The sequence below is a fragment of the Hylobates moloch genome, unplaced genomic scaffold (assembly GCF_009828535.3).
Source record: "Hylobates moloch isolate HMO894 unplaced genomic scaffold, HMol_V3 SCAFFOLD_1, whole genome shotgun sequence".
NCBI classification, from domain to species: Eukaryota; Metazoa; Chordata; class Mammalia; order Primates; family Hylobatidae; genus Hylobates; species Hylobates moloch.
This window is the reverse complement of record NW_026652276.1, coordinates 83,462,020-83,481,741: the sequence shown is the minus strand read 5'-3', so window position 1 is coordinate 83,481,741 and position 19,722 is coordinate 83,462,020. Positions and strand designations below refer to the sequence as shown.

Here is a 19,722-nt window from a genome sequence, read left to right as displayed (position 1 = left end):
AACCTTGGACTGTACTGGCCATGTTCTCTGTCTACCTGTAACACAGTTGTGTGAGGTACACAGCGGCCTCACTGTACAGGCAAAGAGTCATCACACCTGGATGAGAGCAGAGCCCTATTTCTAGGGAAAACATGTTTCTGTTTTATTCATACAGTAGGGAAGAAACACGTCTTAAATGCAGTTCCAGATAAACCAGTGAGACATGATTTGGCCCCTCACATGGCTTCCTCTAATCCTCTGTGTGTCTGCCTTGAGTCCTGAGAATAATTCGAAGCCATGACCAGACTAGAAAGTAATTTCAATAGGACACTCTGTAGTGTCCTATTGGTCCAATAGGTCCAATAGGGTATGGTAATTGAGGTATTACAGAAGTATTAATAGAACGAGATTGGAAATGCTTACAGACAGATCCTAGTGGGGGTAAAGCTAAGGATTTAATGTAACACACAAGCAATGATATTTGAGTTTCTTAGTTTATAAAATTATGACATTTTTCTAAAATTTATTTTTCTTCTTTTGAAGCACGATTTGCTCCCTACAAGCCACAAGACATTTTGTTGAAACCCTTGTTGTTTGAAGTACCAAGCATAACAACAGACTCTGTGTTTGTGGGAAGGGATTGGCTGTTTCACCAGATAGAAGAAAACTTGAGGAACACAGAACTGGCAGAAAACAGAGGCGCGGTGGTGGTTGGCAATGTGGGATTTGGGAAGACAGCAATCATTTCCAAGTTGGTGGCCCTGAGCTGCCACGGAAGCCGCATGAGGCAGATTGCTTCCAACAGCCCGGGTTCATCACCTAAAAGTATGTGCATGTTTAGTTACTTGTCTGGTTTATTAACATAAGATAGATGGAGGAAATTGCTGTTCACATAGACATAAAATACCAATTTTCCTCAAGTTGTTGCAGCTACTGTATCAGGTTTGCCATCATGTGTGAAGTGAGCTATTTTAATATGTCCCTCTGTCATGATGTGTATTCAGCTGTAAGCTGGGGCGAGGCCAGTGTTCCCTGAAGTCCTCCTGAACTGTAACCCCCTCTTCCTTTAGATACAGGCAGAGATGGGCCAGTGAGGCCTGATCAAGTGCCCTGGAGAATTTGGGGCCCTAAGAGCAAGGGGTTGGGCTCCTGGCAGAACAAGCTCATATGGACTCTAATGTGGAGTTCTTTTGTACCCTGTTTGGCACAGCCTTCGTCTTCTATATTGGATTTTCCAAAATTATAAAGACATAGGATAGAGTAGCCAAATGTTTGACTATTTACTGTTTATTTCATATGCAATAAACCCACTCTAAACATGGTGAACAAGTGAATCATGTGAGATTTCTAAGACACAAAAGAATTTAATAGGTCAGGCACAGTGGCTCACATCTGTAATATCAACACTTTGGAAGGCCGAGGTGGGAGGATCACTTGAGCCGAGGAGTTTGAGACCAGCCTGGGCAACATAGGGAGACCTCATCTCTACAAAAAATTAGCCAGTCATAGTGGTGCCCACCTTTTGTCCCAGCTACTCAGGAGGCTGAGGTGAGAGGATCGCTTGAGCCCAGTAAATCAAGGCTGCAGTGAACTAGGATTGTGCCACTGCACTCATGCCTGTAATCCCAGCACTTTGGGAGGCCGAGGCGGGCAGGTCACCTAAGGTCAGGAGATCGAGACCAGCCTGACCAACATGGTAAAACCCCGTCTCTATGAAAAATACAAAAATTAGCTGGGTGTGGTGGCGGGTGCCTGTAATCCCAGCTACTTGGGAGGCTGAGGCAGGAGAATCACTTGAACCCAGGAGGTCAAGGTTGCAGTGAGCCAAGATGGCACCACTGTACTGTAGCCTGGGCCACAGAGTGAGACTCATGTCTTAAAAAAAAAAAAGAAAAAAGAAAAAAAATTCGATAGAGGAAACTGGAAACAGTAGATGGCTGTTCTCCAGGGAGGGGAACCAGTTGGGTAGGAGACAGATGGGAACCTGTGCTCTCATGTGGACCTCTGAATTTTGGACCATGTTCACTCCTTACTTATTAAGATATGCCCTGGCACGAATCAAGAAATATATTCAATACCCCACCCTGCTCCTACTGTGATGTACATAATGAAATGGGTCTTCCTCTGCAGCCTCTGACCCCACCCAGGATCTTCCTTTCACCCCGTTGCTTTCACCGAGTTCTTCCACAAATGCTTCCAGCACAGCTAAAACACCTCTTGGGTCTGTCAGTGCTGAAAACCAGAGACCAAGAGAGGATGCAGTGAAATATCTTGCTTCTAAGGTAATCTTTCTTGTTTTATGGGAGCCTTCCAGATAGAGAGATTTGCTAGTTTGGTTTCTGAGAAGTAAATTGGAAAAGGGAGTTTAAAACAGACAACTGCTTAATGATAAAGTACAGCTTTTGATGAAATAGTGATAAAGTTCTCCAAGTAAAAGTGTGAATGACAGTAAGTATCTGTTTTAAGACATTGGCAGTGGACCTGATCCATCTTAAACAATGGATTGAAAGAGTTCCTCAAGGCAGCAGAAGGTAGCATGTGCACTCGCCACAAATCCGTGCTTATCTGCATGTGCTCTTCTTAATTTGGTATGTGAGCAGGAAACTGGGAGCTTTTGACTTGACCCAGACCTCTTCCCCTACACTCTGTTGTCTGAGGCCTTTGGTTCCCTCGGCTTTCTGACAGAAGTTTCTCGTGAAGTTGTAATAGAGCCTTCCTTGGCTAACTTTCCCTTCTTAAATTCGTGATCATCAAGGTCTTTCTGAAGTTTTTCTTCTGCTTAGCACCCATCACTGGCTCGCACCAACCGCACTCCTGCATTAAAGCAGTTACATCCCTTGCTCTTAGTGAGCTACTTAAGTTTCCCTGGGCAACAGTGGTGTGAGTTGGTGGAGCTGGAGAGCTGCTGGAGCCAGCAGCCATGGGGACACCTTGTGAGTAGGCCCTGTGGGGAGGTTGGTGAGGGGAGCTGAACCGAATCCTGCCCTGCACCAGATCCCTGTCCCTTCTGCTTTCCGGATGATGACTGCTCTTGGCACCATCACCCCTGATGGTTCTGACCGCTGGTTCAGAGTGGGTGATTTGAGATGAGTGATGTAGTGTAGGCTTCAAAGCCATCCCTGCTTACGGTGATTTTCAAACCCCATTGACTATGACCCACATAAGAGATACATCTTACACTAGAGATCACTCACACATAATCACCCACATAACTAAAGCATTTTAGAACTATGTTTATTCTTATATCCTATAATACACTCTAGTATTCCTAAGTTTATTTTAAAAAAAAATTGTGGCTCTAAATTGATTTCAAGGCCGGGCGTGGCGGCTCATGCTTGTAATCCCAGCACTTTGGGAGGCCGAGGCGTACAGATCACTCCAGTGGTCAGGAGTTCGAGACCAGCCTGGCCACATATTGAAACCTCGTCTCTACTAAAAATACAGAAATTAACCGGGCGTGGTGCCAGGCACCTGTAATCCCAGCTACTCAGGAGGCTGAGGCGGGAGAATCACTTGAACTCAGGAGGCGGAGGTTGCGGTGAGCCAAGATTGTGCAACTGTACTCCAACCTGGGTGACAGAGCAAGACTTCATCTCAAAAAAATAAAAAATAAAAATAAATAAATAGATTTCATGACCCACTGTTGGGTTGCCAAGCTGCTTTTGTCAAATGCCGTGTAAGACCATGGTACTGGACATCTCATGATGGTTTGCACAAGCTTACAGGATCCTCACATGTATCCCTGCTAATTTCTGTTCAGATGAGAGTTGGAGAGCAGCCAGCTTTCCTCTGTTGATGATAAATTTAATCTAAACCAAAAGTCTCGTGGCAATTCCAGGTTGGCCAGAGAAAAGCTGTTGCACATTTACTTTTGCCACTTGCCTTTTAAAGAGTCTGCAGACCTGGGATCTAATCCCACATCCTTGACTATCTGTGTCAGGTTGGCAAGACATCTAACCTCAGTGTCTGGTGCCCTCAGGTATGAACTATGGCTAGTGGTTCTTGTCCTACTTCCTGCAGGGGCTTGCCGCACCCAGTGGGACAGCAGCAAGGCAGATACTCCCAAAAAACACGTAGCTCTTGGCACGAGTGTTTTGCTCTTCTTTTCCTTCCTTGCCTTCTACTTGTGTTTCTCCTGTCATCCTCCTTTGGAAAAGTATTGGATTTTTCTTCTATCTGTAGCATGCCTCCCATTTCCAACACTTCTGTATCTGGCCCTTTCATGGGGTCCCTCTCACAAACAGCCTGCTGACGCTGCAGGTCCCTTGGAACAGGGACCGTTCCTTTTCCTCTCAGTACCTGGGCAGCTCCCTCTCAACTCCAACTTGTTTCTCCACATGATGGGCAGAGATTTGGTGATTTCAGGTTTCATTCTTCACACAGCGTCCCTGTTGAACTTCTCCACAGTGTCCCTTGATGCAGTGTGGGTGTGGGGAGGGGCCAAGGTCTTGACCCTCCTGACCAGGAGAAGGAGCTGCTATGACTCTACAGCCCTGGTCTCACAGCCACTGGATTTATCATCTGCCTTTTGGGATCAGCAAAAGGGTTTCCTAAAGAGGTGCTGCTGCTCTTGAGAACAGAAACCTAGTGAAGATGGCACTTTTTGATGTTGAGAATATCAGGATGGCTTGGAGCTGCTCTAAGCCAGGGTAGGTTTTAGGTTTTATGAATGCTGTTTGTTTATATTCAATACAAAGTAACTTGTGCTGATTTTTATTTTAATCAAGATGGCCTTGTGGATGCAGTTAAAGGTCTGCAAACCACACAAGTGAAGGAAGGAGTAAATGGAACAATTATGCTAACGAATGGCCCAGTCTTGGGGAATAGACGCTATGATCTTGTTACCAGCGAACGGGCAGAGTTGGGTTCCTGTTTGAGATTGCAGAAGGGGCTGTGTGAAGAGGGTGAGGTGACGCTGACGGTTCTGCTTCCCCCTAGGTGGTGGCCTACCACTACTGCCAGGCTGACAACACGTACACTTGCCTGGTGCCCGAGTTTGTGCACAGCATCGCAGCTTTGCTCTGCCGGTCCCATCAGCTGGCCGCCTACAGAGACCTTCTGATAAAGGAGCCCCAACTACAGAGCATGCTGAGCCTCCGATCCTGTGTGCAGGACCCAGTGGCAGCTTTCAAGAGGGGAGTGCTGGAGCCACTCACAAACCTGAGAAATGGTACTTCGCAGCAGCTACCCACAGCCCCATCTCAGTAGTGGTACAGCAGACACAGGTGGTCCCCAGAAGGCAGGTGGTCAGCCGGACTGGGGTAGAAGTGAGGTGGAGCATGGAGTGGATGTAGAAGCCTCTGTGCCCATCCACTCCTCTTTCTCAGAACCAGCCCCATGAGGTCCCTCCTATACCATCCCTATGGTGTAGTGTTAAAAGAAGCACCCTAATAAGAATGAATGTGATGACTGAGCAGTTCCAAAGTAGTCAACTTGTAAGTGCGGGCTGTTTAGATGACTTGCACCACAGAAGACTGTTGCGTATTTTGCACTCCTAAGTATCTGAGGGAATAAGTGGATTATTTGTAGGAATTTTCCAGCATATATATTTGTTAGGGCCTCTGCTCAGTTGAATTGAAACCTTAAAGTGACTTCTAAAGGTTTCCATTTTAATTTTTTGTCCCCGACAAGGTAATGGACATCAGTGACCTGATGGGCCCTTCAGTTTCCCATCCTCTCTCCCCTCGACTCCTCACCTTTTGAGCTTGTTTACTTGCCCACATGGCACCTCTGCTGGAAGGTGCTAGAGGGATAGAAAACAGATATGTCATCATTTCTTCTCTATTGCCTGGGCAGAAAATCAGCACTAATAAATAGAAAACCAGATTCAGGCTCGCAGAGAAGAGCCCTGTTGGAGGAGTCGGTAGCGTGGAGCTCTCACACTGTGTTGGTTGTATGGCTTGGGCAGGGCAGTTTGCCCTGGGCTGGGGGCAGCGAGGGGGGTTCAGTTTCCCTTCCTTGGAATCCACTGAGGAGCTCTCATGGGGGACCTAGTGACCTTTCCGGGTTGGGCCTCTGTATGTGTTCATTATCTTTGTGTAGCCCACCCCAATGACAATGGTTTATGAAGAGCTAACTGTATTATATACACAAGTGAGATTCTGCTAACGTGTGTCATGCAATATGTTTGTTTTGTGAGAATTGGTTTTCTTTTGGCTCTGTGCTCCAGTTTTCATTATAAGTTTAATAGAAAATATGCTTCTGTGAAAACTGTTTCTTGTGCCATATGTAAACCTTTTTAGTTTCTAACACTAAACTGGGCACTAAAATACACTGGGTGTTGCTGTCTTACAGAAATGTATAATTTCTTAATTTGAAATAATTATTTTATCCTGTAGAGCAGAAAATTCCTGAAGAAGAATACATTATTTTGATAGATGGCTTAAATGAAGCTGAGTTTCATAAACCTGATTATGGAGACACGCTTTCTTCGTTTATTACCAAAATTATTTCTAAATTTCCTGCCTGGTTGAAGTTGATTGTGACTGTAAGAGCAAATTTTCAGGTAACAAAGAATTCTCAAATCTTTCTCCAAGTCCCCATATTCCAATTTTACAGTGATAAATATTAATAACGTAAAACTGTTGTAAACCATTCAGCTGCTTGAATTGGAAACTATGTTAAGAATTTGAAAAACTAGTCCAGAGAGCCGCACATGGGTGAAACTCTGACCTTTTTAGCCCCAGGTATATTTATCAAGATGTCAGGTAAGTTTCCTGTTGGCATCGAATTGCACGTTCACTTTTCAGATGGTGGCATCTAGCCCTGGTTACCGTCATGGAGTGTGTGGGGCCAAGAGGCCTGCCAGAGTTTAAAGCTACTCCTGCTGGTAGTTATTTGCAAGGGTTTACTGTGGGGCTTTGTGTTTTTTTGAAGGGAAAAATGAAGGTGAAAGATTTTTTTTTTTTTTTTTTTTTTTTTGAGATAGAGTCTCGCTCTGTCGCCCAGGATGGAGTGCAGTGGCGTCATCTCAGCTCACTGCAGCCTCCGCCTCCCGGGTTCCAATGATTCTCCTGCCTCAGCCTCTTGAGTAGCTGGGATTACAGGCATCCGCCACCACGCCCAGCTAATTTTTGTATTTTTAGTGGAGACAGATTTTCACCATGTTGGCCAGGCTGGTCTCCAACTCCTGACCTCAGATGATCCCCCCACCTTGGCCTCCCAAAGTGCTGGGATTACAGGCATGAACCACTGCACCTAGCTGAAGATGAAAGATTTTTAAGGCCTATTCCCAGAGGTCTACTTTTTCATAAAACTTAAACATGAGGTAACATTTGCAGCGAGGGGTAGGGTGATTTTTTTTTCTCCTCCATCTTCTTCCTCACTTAAACCCTGAAATTGTATCTTGACCATTGACTCCTTCTATACCTATCCTTTTTCAGTGAAGACTTTTAGACATTAGGTTTTGATTTTTGCCCTTTTATGATTTTTAAAAACAGCATTTGGAATTTTTTCGTTATGAAAACTGAAATTAGACCTCAGGTGAACTTGATGCGTGTTTTTTGGACATTCAGTTTGTATATTTTTCAGTCATTTTTTACATAGCACAATTTGGCCATCAGTAGATCATAGGAACCAGGAATCTTACGTTCCTCTTCCCAGCTGTGTAAGTGTTCAGAGCTTCAGATAGCATCCATGTAAAATGGGAATAATTGTATTCTGCCCTTTTTATCTACATTGTTATATTAAATGAGCACATGCGTTTAAATACTTCAGAAACAATAGTGGGAAGTCTTTTTAAAAAGGCAAAACTCTTCTTTGCTGTTAGGTGTCAGATGTGCTTAATCTTTGGAATGGGGAAGAGATGGGAAGGGCACATGAGGCTTCTGGGAGCTGAGGATGTTTTGTTTCTGGGTGCTGGTTACATAGGTATATTTGACTTAGTGAAAATTAGTGACACTGTGCAATTGTGATTTGTGTACAAATCATATGTTCATATGTTAGACTTCAATTTAAAAGTTTACTTTAAAAAAGCAATTAATAAAATAACGTGCTATACCAAAGTAGGCAGCTTTGTTAAGATGCGCTGTCGTTGAGACACAGCCCAGGGGCAGACTCAGATTTCCTGGTTGGGTTACACAGCCCCCGTGTTTGATGCATAAAGAAGGATGTCTTTTATCTTGGCGTCTGGCTGTGTTCTCAGATGTGCAGTGTTGGTTGGTGTTTGTCCTTATTATATAAGCAGTTGCACAGTGTAAGGATTATGGGTATCAGGTCACCTGCAGAGTCTCACTGCCCTTACTGGCCCTGGCCTCGTTGCCGCTGTCTGCACAGGGCTCTTACTCTGCTCGCTAGGCTCAAGGTCCTTGGATGAGGGCCTCAGGGGAGCATTTACTGATTCCATCTCCCATCAGGATTTCTTTCACATAAGCTTTTTATCTTCACCTTATCCTATTACACGTTTTAATACAAAACAATGAGTCCCTGTAATCCATGAAAATCCTCCTTGAAACAAAACTAGTGAATCTGGTTTAAAATGCTGCTAAAATAAAAAAGGAATCTCTGTAGAGTGACACTGTGGGTTTTTGTTTTTTCCCCCAGGAAATCATAAGTGCGCTGCCGTTTGTCAAGCTTTCCTTAGATGACTTCCCAGACAACAAAGACATCCACAGTGACCTGCACGCCTACGTCCAGCACAGGGTGCACAGCAGCCAGGACATCCTCAGCAACATCTCCCTGAACGGCAAGGCTGATGCCGCGCTCATTGGAAAAGTGAGCAGCCACCTGGTGCTGCGGAGCCTCGGCTCCTACCTGTACCTCAAGCTCACCCTGGACCTCTTCCAGAGGGGCCACTTAGTCATTAAGAGTGCCAGCTACAAAGTGGTGCCCGTGTCTCTCTCTGAGCTCTATTTGCTTCAATGCAATATGAAGTTCATGACCCAGTCCGCCTTTGAGAGGGCACTTCCGATTCTCAACGTGGCCCTTGCATCCCTCCACCCCATGACAGACGAGCAGATCTTTCAGGCTATTAATGCCGGCCACATCCAGGGGGAGCAGGGATGGGAAGACTTTCAGCAGAGGATGGACGCCCTCTCCTGCTTCCTCATTAAGAGGCGAGACAAAACCCGAATGTTCTGCCACCCGTCCTTCAGGGAGTGGCTTGTTTGGAGAGCAGACGGGGAAAACACGGCCTTCCTGTGTGAGCCCAGGTACGGCAGGCGCTTTCTGTCAGCCCTTTGCAGGGAATCTCGTGTGCAGTTGGGGAAAGGATTTAAATGTGATGCACGTTGTCTCAATAGAAAGGCAATCCAGAATGACTAATTCAGTGTTACTGCTTTCTTTTATTATTTTTCTTCCTTTTTGGCAGAAGGATGGGCAATGGGGAATTCTCTATACAGAAACTGACTTCTAATTGCTAGGACTCCCTTATGGATGGTACATGCGGATAAAAGAGAAGTTGGGTGGTGCCTGTGTGGTCCTTCCTTGCTGTCCATTCTCTCATGGAGCCCCATCTCCTCCCCCACCCAGCTTCTGCAGGGTCATGCCTGGGAACATGTGAGATCAGCCCCTGGGAACAGGGGGCTTCTCTAGAGGGTGTTCCCTGTATGTCTGCAGACTGTCATGGGTCCTCAGCACCTCCACTCCCCTGCCACCCCTTGAACATGGAGTGACTTGTCCCGGGATCAGGTATATCTGTGAGCCCAGAGGGAGCACCATGATCCAATCTAGCCTCCCTGCTCCACACCCTTCACCCTTTGTCGATGAGCTCTGTGTGGCTGACTGGACCAGGCTGGGATGCAGTTCTCCTTGCTGCCTGGGCCACTGTTATCACAGTGGGATGGGGAGGGAAGCCTGTCTTGCTGTGTGGCCTGGTAACAGCGTGAGAGGTCAGAAAGTTTGAGGGTGCAGATGCTTTCAGATATGTATATGGCAAGCCCGAACTTCTACTTGGCCGTGGCTTTGACCTGTGTCTCTGCTGTCTTGAGTGACTTCTGCTCTCTGTGAGCCAGTATTGTCCCCTGCTGTAGTAACAGGGCTGGCAAGCTGCTCAGCTGACCCCTTAGGCATTTGACCAGATGCTGAGATCCAGAAATGAAGAGGTGAACAAGCATTGGTGAGCCCTGGCAGCCTCACAGCCACTTTCCTTCCTGTGAATATTGACTGAACATCCACCTGATAGGCCTGGCTGCTGTTCATGTTGGGGCTGTTATTATTTTCTTCAGTAACACTGGCTGAAGGTTTGTTGTTATCTTTTGAACCTGGTTTGGGGCAATAAACTAACATCCAGGTTATTTAGCCAGACCATAATAGCTAGGTGAAACGTGTGCTGTGACATTTCTAGCCAAGTCAGATTACTTTCTAGGGAAAGTCCAGTCATTTTCTAGGAAGATTGACTATAGTTGAGTTTGTAGATACATAAAAACAAATTGAAAGACTCCATCAGGAGTGTAGGTTGTTACTGGGTTGGAGGCTAAAGTGGCTGGACTGTTGTCTTCATTAAGCTTCGCTTCATTTTGGGTATTGGTGGGCATTGAGTTTACGTAGCCTAGGTCAGAGCTAGGGTGGGTGCCTGTGGGCTTCTGAATGCCACTGTGTTCTTAAAAGCAGGCATGGGGACATCCCCTGGGGCAGGACCTGGACTAGGTGGAGGCAAGAGAGGTACCAAGGGTGCAGAATTTAAGGAAGCACCCACTCCTGGGGTGGTGCAAGTTGTTGGCATTTTCCCAAGACCCTGTGGTATTTGAGCTTCATTCAATTGAGAGGATATAGAACAATGTTGGAAGCTACTGGATTCAGTTCGCAACAGTTTTTGCTACATGCAGTTATGTGCAAAGTACTGTGGCAGACACCAATTCTTGGGACAAGGACCCTGCTCTCAGGGCTTCCCACACAGGGCAGGGGAGGCAGGAAGTGATATGCGAGAGGGAGGCACACTTCATGCGGACCTCACGAGAGGGAGAAGCCCCCAGCCGAAGTAAAGGGGCCTGGGGAGGTGATTTTAAAACATGGTGATGGTGGGTTGGGCCTCGAAAAATGGTAGCATTTCTTCCCCAACTCCCAGTTGTCGTATTTTTGCCCTAATTATAAAAGGAGAAAATTTCAGCCCTCAGACAAAGACAGTTCATTTTTTATTTCTGCCTCTTTCTGTAGCATTTTAAATGATATACCAATCTTCTTTTTCTCTTGGAATTCTTGTCTGGGTTTTTACTTAACACATCACAGGCACTTTACCAAGCTGTTAGAAGTCTTACAAAAGTGTCATTTTCATTTTTCATGGTTGTGCAAAACTCCTAGGAGGCAAATTATTATGTACCTCACTATACCCTTGTTGGATTTTTAAGTTGTTTCTAAATTACTTACAAACAGAACAACCTGTCATGTCTTGGTGCCTTGCAGGTCTGGATTCAAATCCTCTATTGATTCTTGTATGTTTTTCTCTGCATGAAATATATTTTAATTCTCCATGCCTTCCTTCTTTATCTATAAAAAATGAGTGTCTTCTCACTGAGTGTTGGTAGCTATTAAATAAGATCTTAAGACGATGTACTACCTCCCTTCTTTCCTTTCTTCTCTCTTATTTTCGATTATGTCCTAGGTTAGCATTCCAGAAATAGAATTATGAAGTTAAAGAATAGTTTGAGTCTGGCTGGGCGTGGTGGCTTACCTGTGTAATCCTAGCGCTTTGGGAGGCAGAGATGGGTGGATCACCTGAGGTCAGGAGTTCGAGACCAGCCTGGCCAACGTGGTGAACCTAGTCTCTACTAAAAATACAAAAAAAAAGAAAAATTAGCCGGGTGTGGTGGCAAGCACCTGTGATCCCAGCTGCTTGGGAGGCTGAGGTAGGAGAATCGCTTGAACCCAGGAGGCGAAGGTTGCAGTGAGCCGAGATCTTGCCACTGCACTCCAGCCTGGGCAACAAGAACGAAACTCTGTGTCAAAAAAAAAAAAAAAAAAAATAGAGTTTTCATTCATATCACCTAGACTTAAACATATTTACATTTTGCAGTATTTACTACATCTGTTTCCTTTTTTTTTTTGTTGAAGTATGTTAAATTGTAAACATGACATTTTACTTTAAATAACTGAATATTCATCTTAGAGATATTTTCATACTTAACCATGCTATTACTGCACCTAAAATATTAATGCAAATTCTTAATAATCTTAAATATTTAGCCATGCTCAAATTTCTATTTTTTAGTGTGTTCACATCAGGATCCAAAAAGTCCATAAAATTCGATTATCTCTTTTAATCTATAGTTTCTCTCCTCATCTTTTTTTTTTTTTCCTCACAATTTATTTGTTTAAAAAGGGCAACTGGGTGGTTCGTCCTGTATAGTTTCCCATCATCTGAATTTTGTGTCCTCATGTTGTTTTTTCATGTGTTCCTCTCACCCCGATTTCCTATAAATTGGTAGTGAAGTTTAGAGGCTTGTTCAGATTGTATAGTTTTATTCGCAGGAACACTTAGTAGGTGGTGGTGAGTACCTCTCTCAGGAGGCACATGACATGGTCATGTCTCTGTAGGCACTAGAAGCCACTGATGACCATTTTTAAGATCCATCAGTTTTTTGGGGTTGCACAGGCAGTCTCATCTAGAACAGTCCCCTATTAGCTCTGTTCTTTGTTAACTCGGGAAGTGAATAGGTGTTAGTAGGTAGAACAAGGCTGTTGCAGACAGGAAGAGCTATTGAAGACATCGCATCAGAATGAGCAGGCCATGTTCTGCAACAGCAAATCTAGTTTGACTTGACTTTTTTTCATGGAACAGAGGAGAGGAAAGAGCTGACAGAAGGAGTGTGCAGGGCACAGAGTGTGTGGGTCCTACTATACCAATCAGGAGTGGGGACTTGGGGGGGACTGGGGATAGAGACGGGCCTTGCTGACATGAGGTAGCTATTGTGGCTTGGCCTCGTGGGCAGAGTAGAGGAAGAAGAGCCAGAAACTAGGTGTGGCATTGCTCTTGGGAAGGGTAAGAAAGGCAGGTGGTATGTGGCAGGCTTTGCAGGGACAGAGCTGGTTTTAGTTTTCAGCAGTTGAGATTGCAAGATAGCCATCTGTCCCAGGCAGACAGGTTCCAGGGCCAGGGCGGGTCGGCAGGTTGGAGGAGAAGCTGACAGTTGAAGATCTAGCATCACTGACAGAGAGGTGTCTGGCATGACTCGGTGAGGAAGCTCATGTCATTAGAGAAAAGATAGCACTGGGCTTCCAGGGCGTGGAGGAGGGTTTCAGGGAGGGACCTTACGGATGTAAGTGTTGCCAAGAGGTGAAGGGAAATGACGATTAAGAGGAAGCCACTGGATTTTCAGTGGTGGAGGAGGGTTTCAGGGAGGGACCTTACGGATGTAAGTGTTGCCAAGAGGTGAAGGGAAATGACGGTTAAGAGGAAGCCACTGGATTTTCAGTGAGGGAGGAGGGTCCTGGATCCTTAGGAGACTCCGACTGTTGGGTTGAGAGGAGAGAGAGGAGGGAGCCAGCATCTTGGGATGGGAGGTGGAAGGGCTTAGGGGGCAGGTGGTTTTGTTTGTTTGTTTGTTTGTTTTTTAATAACACAGGAGATTGGAACATTGTCAGAAACATCACTGAGAGATAGTGTGGAGAAAGATCCATAAAGAAGGAGAAATTGGGAATGTGAGGAGGAGGGACCTGCCTCCTCTTTGTTCCTGTGGAATCTGTTCACAGCACCCAGTTAGCTAACTTGCATATCGTTTGCGTGTCACCTCCCATCGCTTAGAGCTTCTCAATGAAAGCACCTTGCGTTGTTCCGCGTAGAATCCCCCCGTCAGACGTGGTGCCAGTGATAAAGTGTAGCTGTGAATGAATGAAGGAGGACTCAAGCTCCACAGGTTAAGAGCACAGGCTCTCCTGTCTGACCAACTTTAGTTCAAATCTCTGCTCTGTCATCTAGCCATGTGGTCTTGGACAAGTCGCTTTACCTGTTCAGGCCTCTGTTTCTTCATGTAAGCATATGGGGGTCATAGTACTTAGTCACAGTATTGTGCAGGTAAATGAGATAATTCAATTAGGTTTCTGCATCTGGCATAGAGTAAGAGCTTGATAGCTGGAAGGTTTGGAAATGAACAGAATCATGAATGCAGATTGTCTTAGAAGGGGATTGCTTGGTCTCAAGAACAGGAGGGCAGGGAAGAACGATGAGCAGGGTATGCAGGAGCATAGGTGGGGAGCAGTGGCATGGGGTGTTGTCTCCTCAGAGAGGTGGGATGCCCTGTGCTCAGCTGGGAGCACTGGAAACCTTAGGCCCAGCCACCAAGGGGTGTGTGGTCATCACCCTGTAAGGTGATAGTTAGTGTGTCTTTGTGATGGACACGGTTGGCCTGGCCACAGAGCTCAGCCAACTGGGAGACCTAGGAGGACTTAGTCTGTGGTTGGGAGAGTGGCCCCCAACTGACATGAACTGGGCCAGATTGAATCCTGGGATCAGCCCGTGAGTAGGACCTGGGGAGGCCTTGGGGGCCTGGAGCCCCAGAGAGACGTCGACAGCGGTTTCCATGGGAACAAGGAAGGAGGGGAATCCCAGGCTCAAGATCTGGGACGTGGAAGGTGTCCAGGGGATGACAAGGCATGTGCTCGTGGGAAAACTTCAGGCCATTACAAGACATTGGACGAGACATAGTGGGCAGTGTGGCCTTAAACGTCATGCCCTCCCCTGTGGTATAAAAACTGATTCCTTGGCCTCCACCTGCCTTGATTTCCTCATCTCTAACATGGTTTATAACCTATTTGAGAAGCAGGCATGCATCTGGATAGACAAATGCAGTTTAAATAATGCATGCTTTTAATCATCTAGCTTAGCAACTACTAGGAGGATGCGTTTTAAAACATATGTAATGTTTATCTTTGCCTCCCTCCACAACTACCTGCTTTTCCCCAACCAAACAGCTCAAAGTTGACAGGATGATAGAAATGAAAGTAATTTACATTGCATAGAAGTCACTCCTATTGGAATAAGCAACTCTGTGTGTCATTTAGAAACTAATTGGCTTAAAGGCATGGGGTCCACAGGAAGACAGAGTGAGTCCTACAGACATGGAGGGCAAATGGGCAGGATGGCCCTTTCACAAAAGGGAAATGGGCAGGAAAATGGGCAAGGTGGTACCTTCACAAAAGGGAAATGGGTGCTGTTGGCTGGATGTCCACCATGTGCCAGCCACAGCAGACCCACTTAGATGCCTTAGCCTTCTTCTTACCACAAAGACTTGTGTGCCATCCAAGCCTAGAATTCTCAGCTTTCTTGATCATGAGCTGTCACCTAGCACGGCCTGGCTTTTCTCTCCTTCCCACATGAGACCTTGTCCTTTGTCTACCCCTAGTGGTGGTGATCCTGAGGGGACCTGAAGGCCAGGCCCAGGGATGGTTCTGCGCTCTGTGTCTATTCATGCATGCATTCCAGAAACACATTTGAGTGTTCACCAAGTGCTGAGCACTTTGCTAGGCATTATGACTCAGATGAGACCCTTAGCTTCCCAGAGTTTACATCTTTGTCACGGGCATAAATCAATGACTAAGGCAATGGGTGGTGAATTCAGAGTAGGTCTGCGGTGTGATGGAATGGGCTCTTCTGCTATGAGCCTTTGTATTCCTTCCCCTAGGAATGGGCACGCGCTCCTGGCATTCATGTTCTCGCGTCAGGAGGGCAAGTTGAACCGCCAGCAGACCATGGAGCTCGGCCACCACATCCTGAAGGCGCACATTTTCAAGGTGAGATGCACACCAGCTTGGGGAAGGGTTTCTTTGTTGTCATTTTGAGGTTTTGCTTTGGAGATTTTAAACAGCTCTGTCAGCCATCCAAGAAACCCTCCACGCACCTCAGCCCAAATGCAACCTCCTCCTGCCCCCCTCTCCAAAAGTGACGGCTGTTCTGACTCAGCCTGGGCATCTCCTTTTTTGCTATAGTTGATTGCTCAAGTGTATATCTGAGTGCTGTGCTTAAGTTTTACTTCTTTCCATCTTTAAATCTCTGATAAGTTTCTTTTTATCTAAAGGTTTCACTTTGTTCATTACTTTTTGTTTCCTTGTTATTGATTTGTCTGAGAACCTGAGTTCCTTGACCTGTGTGATTTTGTACCACCTGGACTTTCTGATTGTGTTTGCCCAGGCTGGAGAGCAGTGGTGCGATCATAGCTCACTGGTCTCAAGCCATCCTCCCGCCTCAGCCTCCCAAGTAACTGGGACTATAGGCACGCACCACCTTGTGGGGCTCAAATGGTGATATTCTAATTCTGTCATTTATTCTTCCTCTAATTTACTTCGAACATGGCAAAACCTTGTCTCTACTAAAAATACAAAAATTAGCTGGGAGTGGTGGCATGTATCTGTAATCCCAGGTACTTGAGAGGCTGAGGTATGAGAATCACTTGAGCCTGGGAGGTGGAGGTTGAAGTGAGTTGAGATTGCACCACTGCACTTCCAGCCTGGGCGACACAGCAAGACTCTGACTCAAAGAAAAACTCTCATCTGCCATCTCTCTCCCAAGGCACACAGTTAACCTAGTGAAGGCAGGCTGGTTCCTTGACCCTTGGTTTCAGGTAGTGAAAGCTCGCGTGTCCAGGCGTTCTTCGTTGTGTGACCCCGTGCCTTCTGCAGGTATCTGCACCCTCTGCGGCAGACCTACTTTCAGAGTGACCCTGCAGGTGGGAAGGAGATGTTCAGATCTGTCTGATTGTTTCCAAGATCTCTCTCTGATTGTTTCCAGGGCCTCAGTAAGAAGACGGGAATTTCTTCAAGCCATCTCCAAGCCCTGTGGATTGGCTACAGCACCGAGGGGCTGTCCGCCGCCCTGGCCTCTCTCAGGAATCTCTATACTCCCAACGTGAAGGTGAGCAACTTTCTGCACAGAGAACCGGAGACCCAGCCCTGGGCGGCTGCTGGCCGTTCCTCCAACCGCCCTGTTTCCCTCTGCCCTGGGTGGTGGTGAGAGGATGCAGAGGAGCTTCTAATGATGTGCTTCCCTGATCACACAGGCTTGGGCGCTGTATTACTCATTCTTCCAGAAGTTTAGCTTTTCTTTGGCAGGAAGATGTAGGTGATTGGGGCTGCTCTGTGCACATGTGGTGACTGTTTCACAGCAGATGTGATAAAGAAGCAATTTACAAAAGAAATCAAAGATCAGAGAGATTTCTAGGGAAAATGGATTTTTTAAGTGTCCTGGGTTACCAATCTGGACCATCTCTTTAGAGTTCATGGGAAATTAAGCATTGATGGGTGATGCATAGAGATAAGTACACAGAAAAACAATCATTGAGGTTTCATGTACACATATTTCTGCCTATGGAAAGGGTATCAGCATGGCCTTCTGTGGAGCCAAGAGCTTCTTCACTTCTTGGTCAGTGGCTGTCATGTCATGATGTTCCACTCAGCTTTTTAAGGTAGATATTTCTTCTTGATTTCATGTAGCCTGGGAATCTGAAGCACACAGAGGCCAAGTAGCCTGTTAAGGCCACAAAGACAGTTAGTGTCCAGGCCTTTCAGCCTCAGGCCCTGATGTACCTGGCTGCCTGTGGAAGCCCTGGGGCAATTTAGTGAGCCAGGGCTTCCCCCTGAATCATTCACATTGTTTCATCTTTCATTTCAGCTAAGAGTATATCTCTTGGCTTCTCCATAACTAATAAAATTCTATAATCATAAGAAAGACAAGAATAAAAATGGCAATATCTGTTTTCATACTTGAATGAATTTCTGGGCATAGAATTTATTTTAATATGGAAATAAGTAAATGGGAAACATCTGTTGAGTACAAGTTTTTAAGACAGTAAATTTAAAGGTATGGCATAATAGTGTAATGAGCATGGCCCTCCTGAGATTATAAACTTTCCTCTTTAACGTATGTGCGATTTTAAGAGTTAATCATTTTTACTTTGTTTTTAAAACTCCAGTGTCACCTACATCTACACCATCTCCCAAATTATTTCTATAATGTGGTTATAGAATCTTAAGTCTTTTCATTATCCTTCTGTTTCTTTTGTCTTTCAAGGGGGGAAAAAGGTTTTCACAGGATCTTGAACAAATTACAGTAATTTTAAATTATGCATGCAATTAAGGAACTTTTTTTAGAGTGTATTAAATGTTGTCATACAGGAATGAATGTCATTTTGAACAATAATTGCAGTTTGCCACTTTGGTAAATTAAAGTGACTTGCTCTGGGATGATTACTTGGTAGATGGATTTTAGTTGCAGTGGCATGCTAGCAGTCTCTAACCATGTCGTCTCCTGTGGCCAGGCCAGGATGGGGCCAGCCTGGGCCCCGCTGGCCCACTGGGGTCCTATCCAGCCAGTGGTTTTGTTGTACCATCTCATAGGACTGGTGGCCAGCCACAAGCTCTGGCCTCAGGAGGATTTAGGTTGCAGTTCTTCTCTCAGCTGACAACAGAAAGGAGAGGAGAACAGAGCTAGGCGTGGCCTTTGGCCCAAATTCCCTTGGCCGGGAGATCCAGTCATATCCTGCATCATAGTCTGGAAGGACACATTTAAAAACAATTGTGCTTGTGTGAGCTTCCAGTGTACTTAGTGGGAATGCTGATGCTGCCCTATGACCACCCTGGCCAAGCCTCTTCTGGTCCTCATGATCGTATTGCCTCGCATATCCCCAGCTCCCTTCCTGTTTTCATGTTTTCATTAAATCCAGAAGTTGAGAGATACCACCACTTCCGAGTGTTGTCCAAGGAGGGCTTCTGTGATCATGGTCGGAAAATTTCCATATCGTTGGGGGAAAATCTATAGGATGAATCATTTAAACAGGTTCCTTCAGCACAGTGCTGTCTCAGCCAAGACTGCTGCTCTGCCACCTGGCTGCTCTGTGACCGTCATTAGCTCTGTGCTTAGCACTCAGCTCTGCCTTACTCCCTCTGAGCCTTGGCTTTCTCACCTATAAAGTGGAGACACAAAAGAGGCTGTCTCTCAAGTGATGAGAAACCTTACTGAGATGTTAAAGTTACTGGAAACATACTTGGCATTTATTATGTTTACAGGAATTGTTGTTAGTGCTTTGCCTCATCTCTGGAAACAGTGGCTCTGCTGTAGGCACTTGGGAACTTTTGGATGTGCCAGTTGGTGCTTGTTAACAGGAGCTGCCGACCTTGAGGATGTGATGGTTGCAGGTGACTTACCTCTGCCCTCATCTCGGCATGAGGTGTCCCTGCTGCTCTATGCTGATGAACGGCCCAGGGTGGGCATGCAGGGTGATGTGGACAGGAGGGCAGAGCTCCCTCCTGTGCCTTCCAGAGGTCAGGGACCTGAGTTCTTGTCGTTTTCTGAAGATTCCATGAAAGGTTGATTATAAAATCAATTAATGTTTATTTAGCATGTACAGATGCTGAGTGCTGTGCTAAATGCTTAATGCACATATATACATACACTTTTTTTTACACATTGATTTTTAATCTTTACAACCACCAAGTGAAGTGAAACTTTTATCCTCATTTTTTTTAGATGAGAAAACTGAGTTTTAGGGCAGTTGATACTTTGCAAAATCACACAGCTAGAAGGGCACCTGACACTCAGCAAGCCCTTGCTCTGCAGGTGCCTTTATCACTTGATGTGTTTACAACCCTGGCTGCCAGTTAAAATCACCTGGGAGCTCTGGGCACCACAGCCCCAGCCCCAGTTAAGTCAGAATCTCCAAGAGTGGGGCAGGGTATTGGAAACTTTCAAGCTCCCAGGTGGTTTCAGCGTGCATCAAGGTTAAGAACCATAGTTTAGGGGAAGATGATGGAGGGTTAAGTGGTAAAAATACCTACAGCATTACACCAACAAAGGAAAATGTTTTTCCCAGAAGCAGAGGAAGT

At 45.7% G+C, this 19,722-nt stretch overlaps 1 protein-coding gene across 6 annotated transcripts in view; it reads left to right on the top strand.

Annotated features, from left to right (window-relative positions):
• The window catches only part of TANC1 (tetratricopeptide repeat, ankyrin repeat and coiled-coil containing 1), a 264,732-nt gene that overhangs the window by 201,712 nt on the left and 43,298 nt on the right, over positions 1 to 19,722 (top strand). For all 6 annotated transcript variants that reach the window (XM_032755640.2, XM_032755638.2, XM_032755636.2 and 3 more), the window contains 7 exons: positions 523 to 804; positions 2,110 to 2,261; positions 4,918 to 5,149; positions 6,318 to 6,484; positions 8,521 to 9,128; positions 15,531 to 15,639; positions 16,634 to 16,756. In XM_032755640.2, the coding sequence (XP_032611531.1) occupies positions 523 to 804; positions 2,110 to 2,261; positions 4,918 to 5,149; positions 6,318 to 6,484; positions 8,521 to 9,128; positions 15,531 to 15,639; positions 16,634 to 16,756 (1,673 nt within the window). The remainder of the gene's footprint in view (positions 1 to 522; positions 805 to 2,109; positions 2,262 to 4,917; positions 5,150 to 6,317; positions 6,485 to 8,520; positions 9,129 to 15,530; positions 15,640 to 16,633; positions 16,757 to 19,722) is intronic.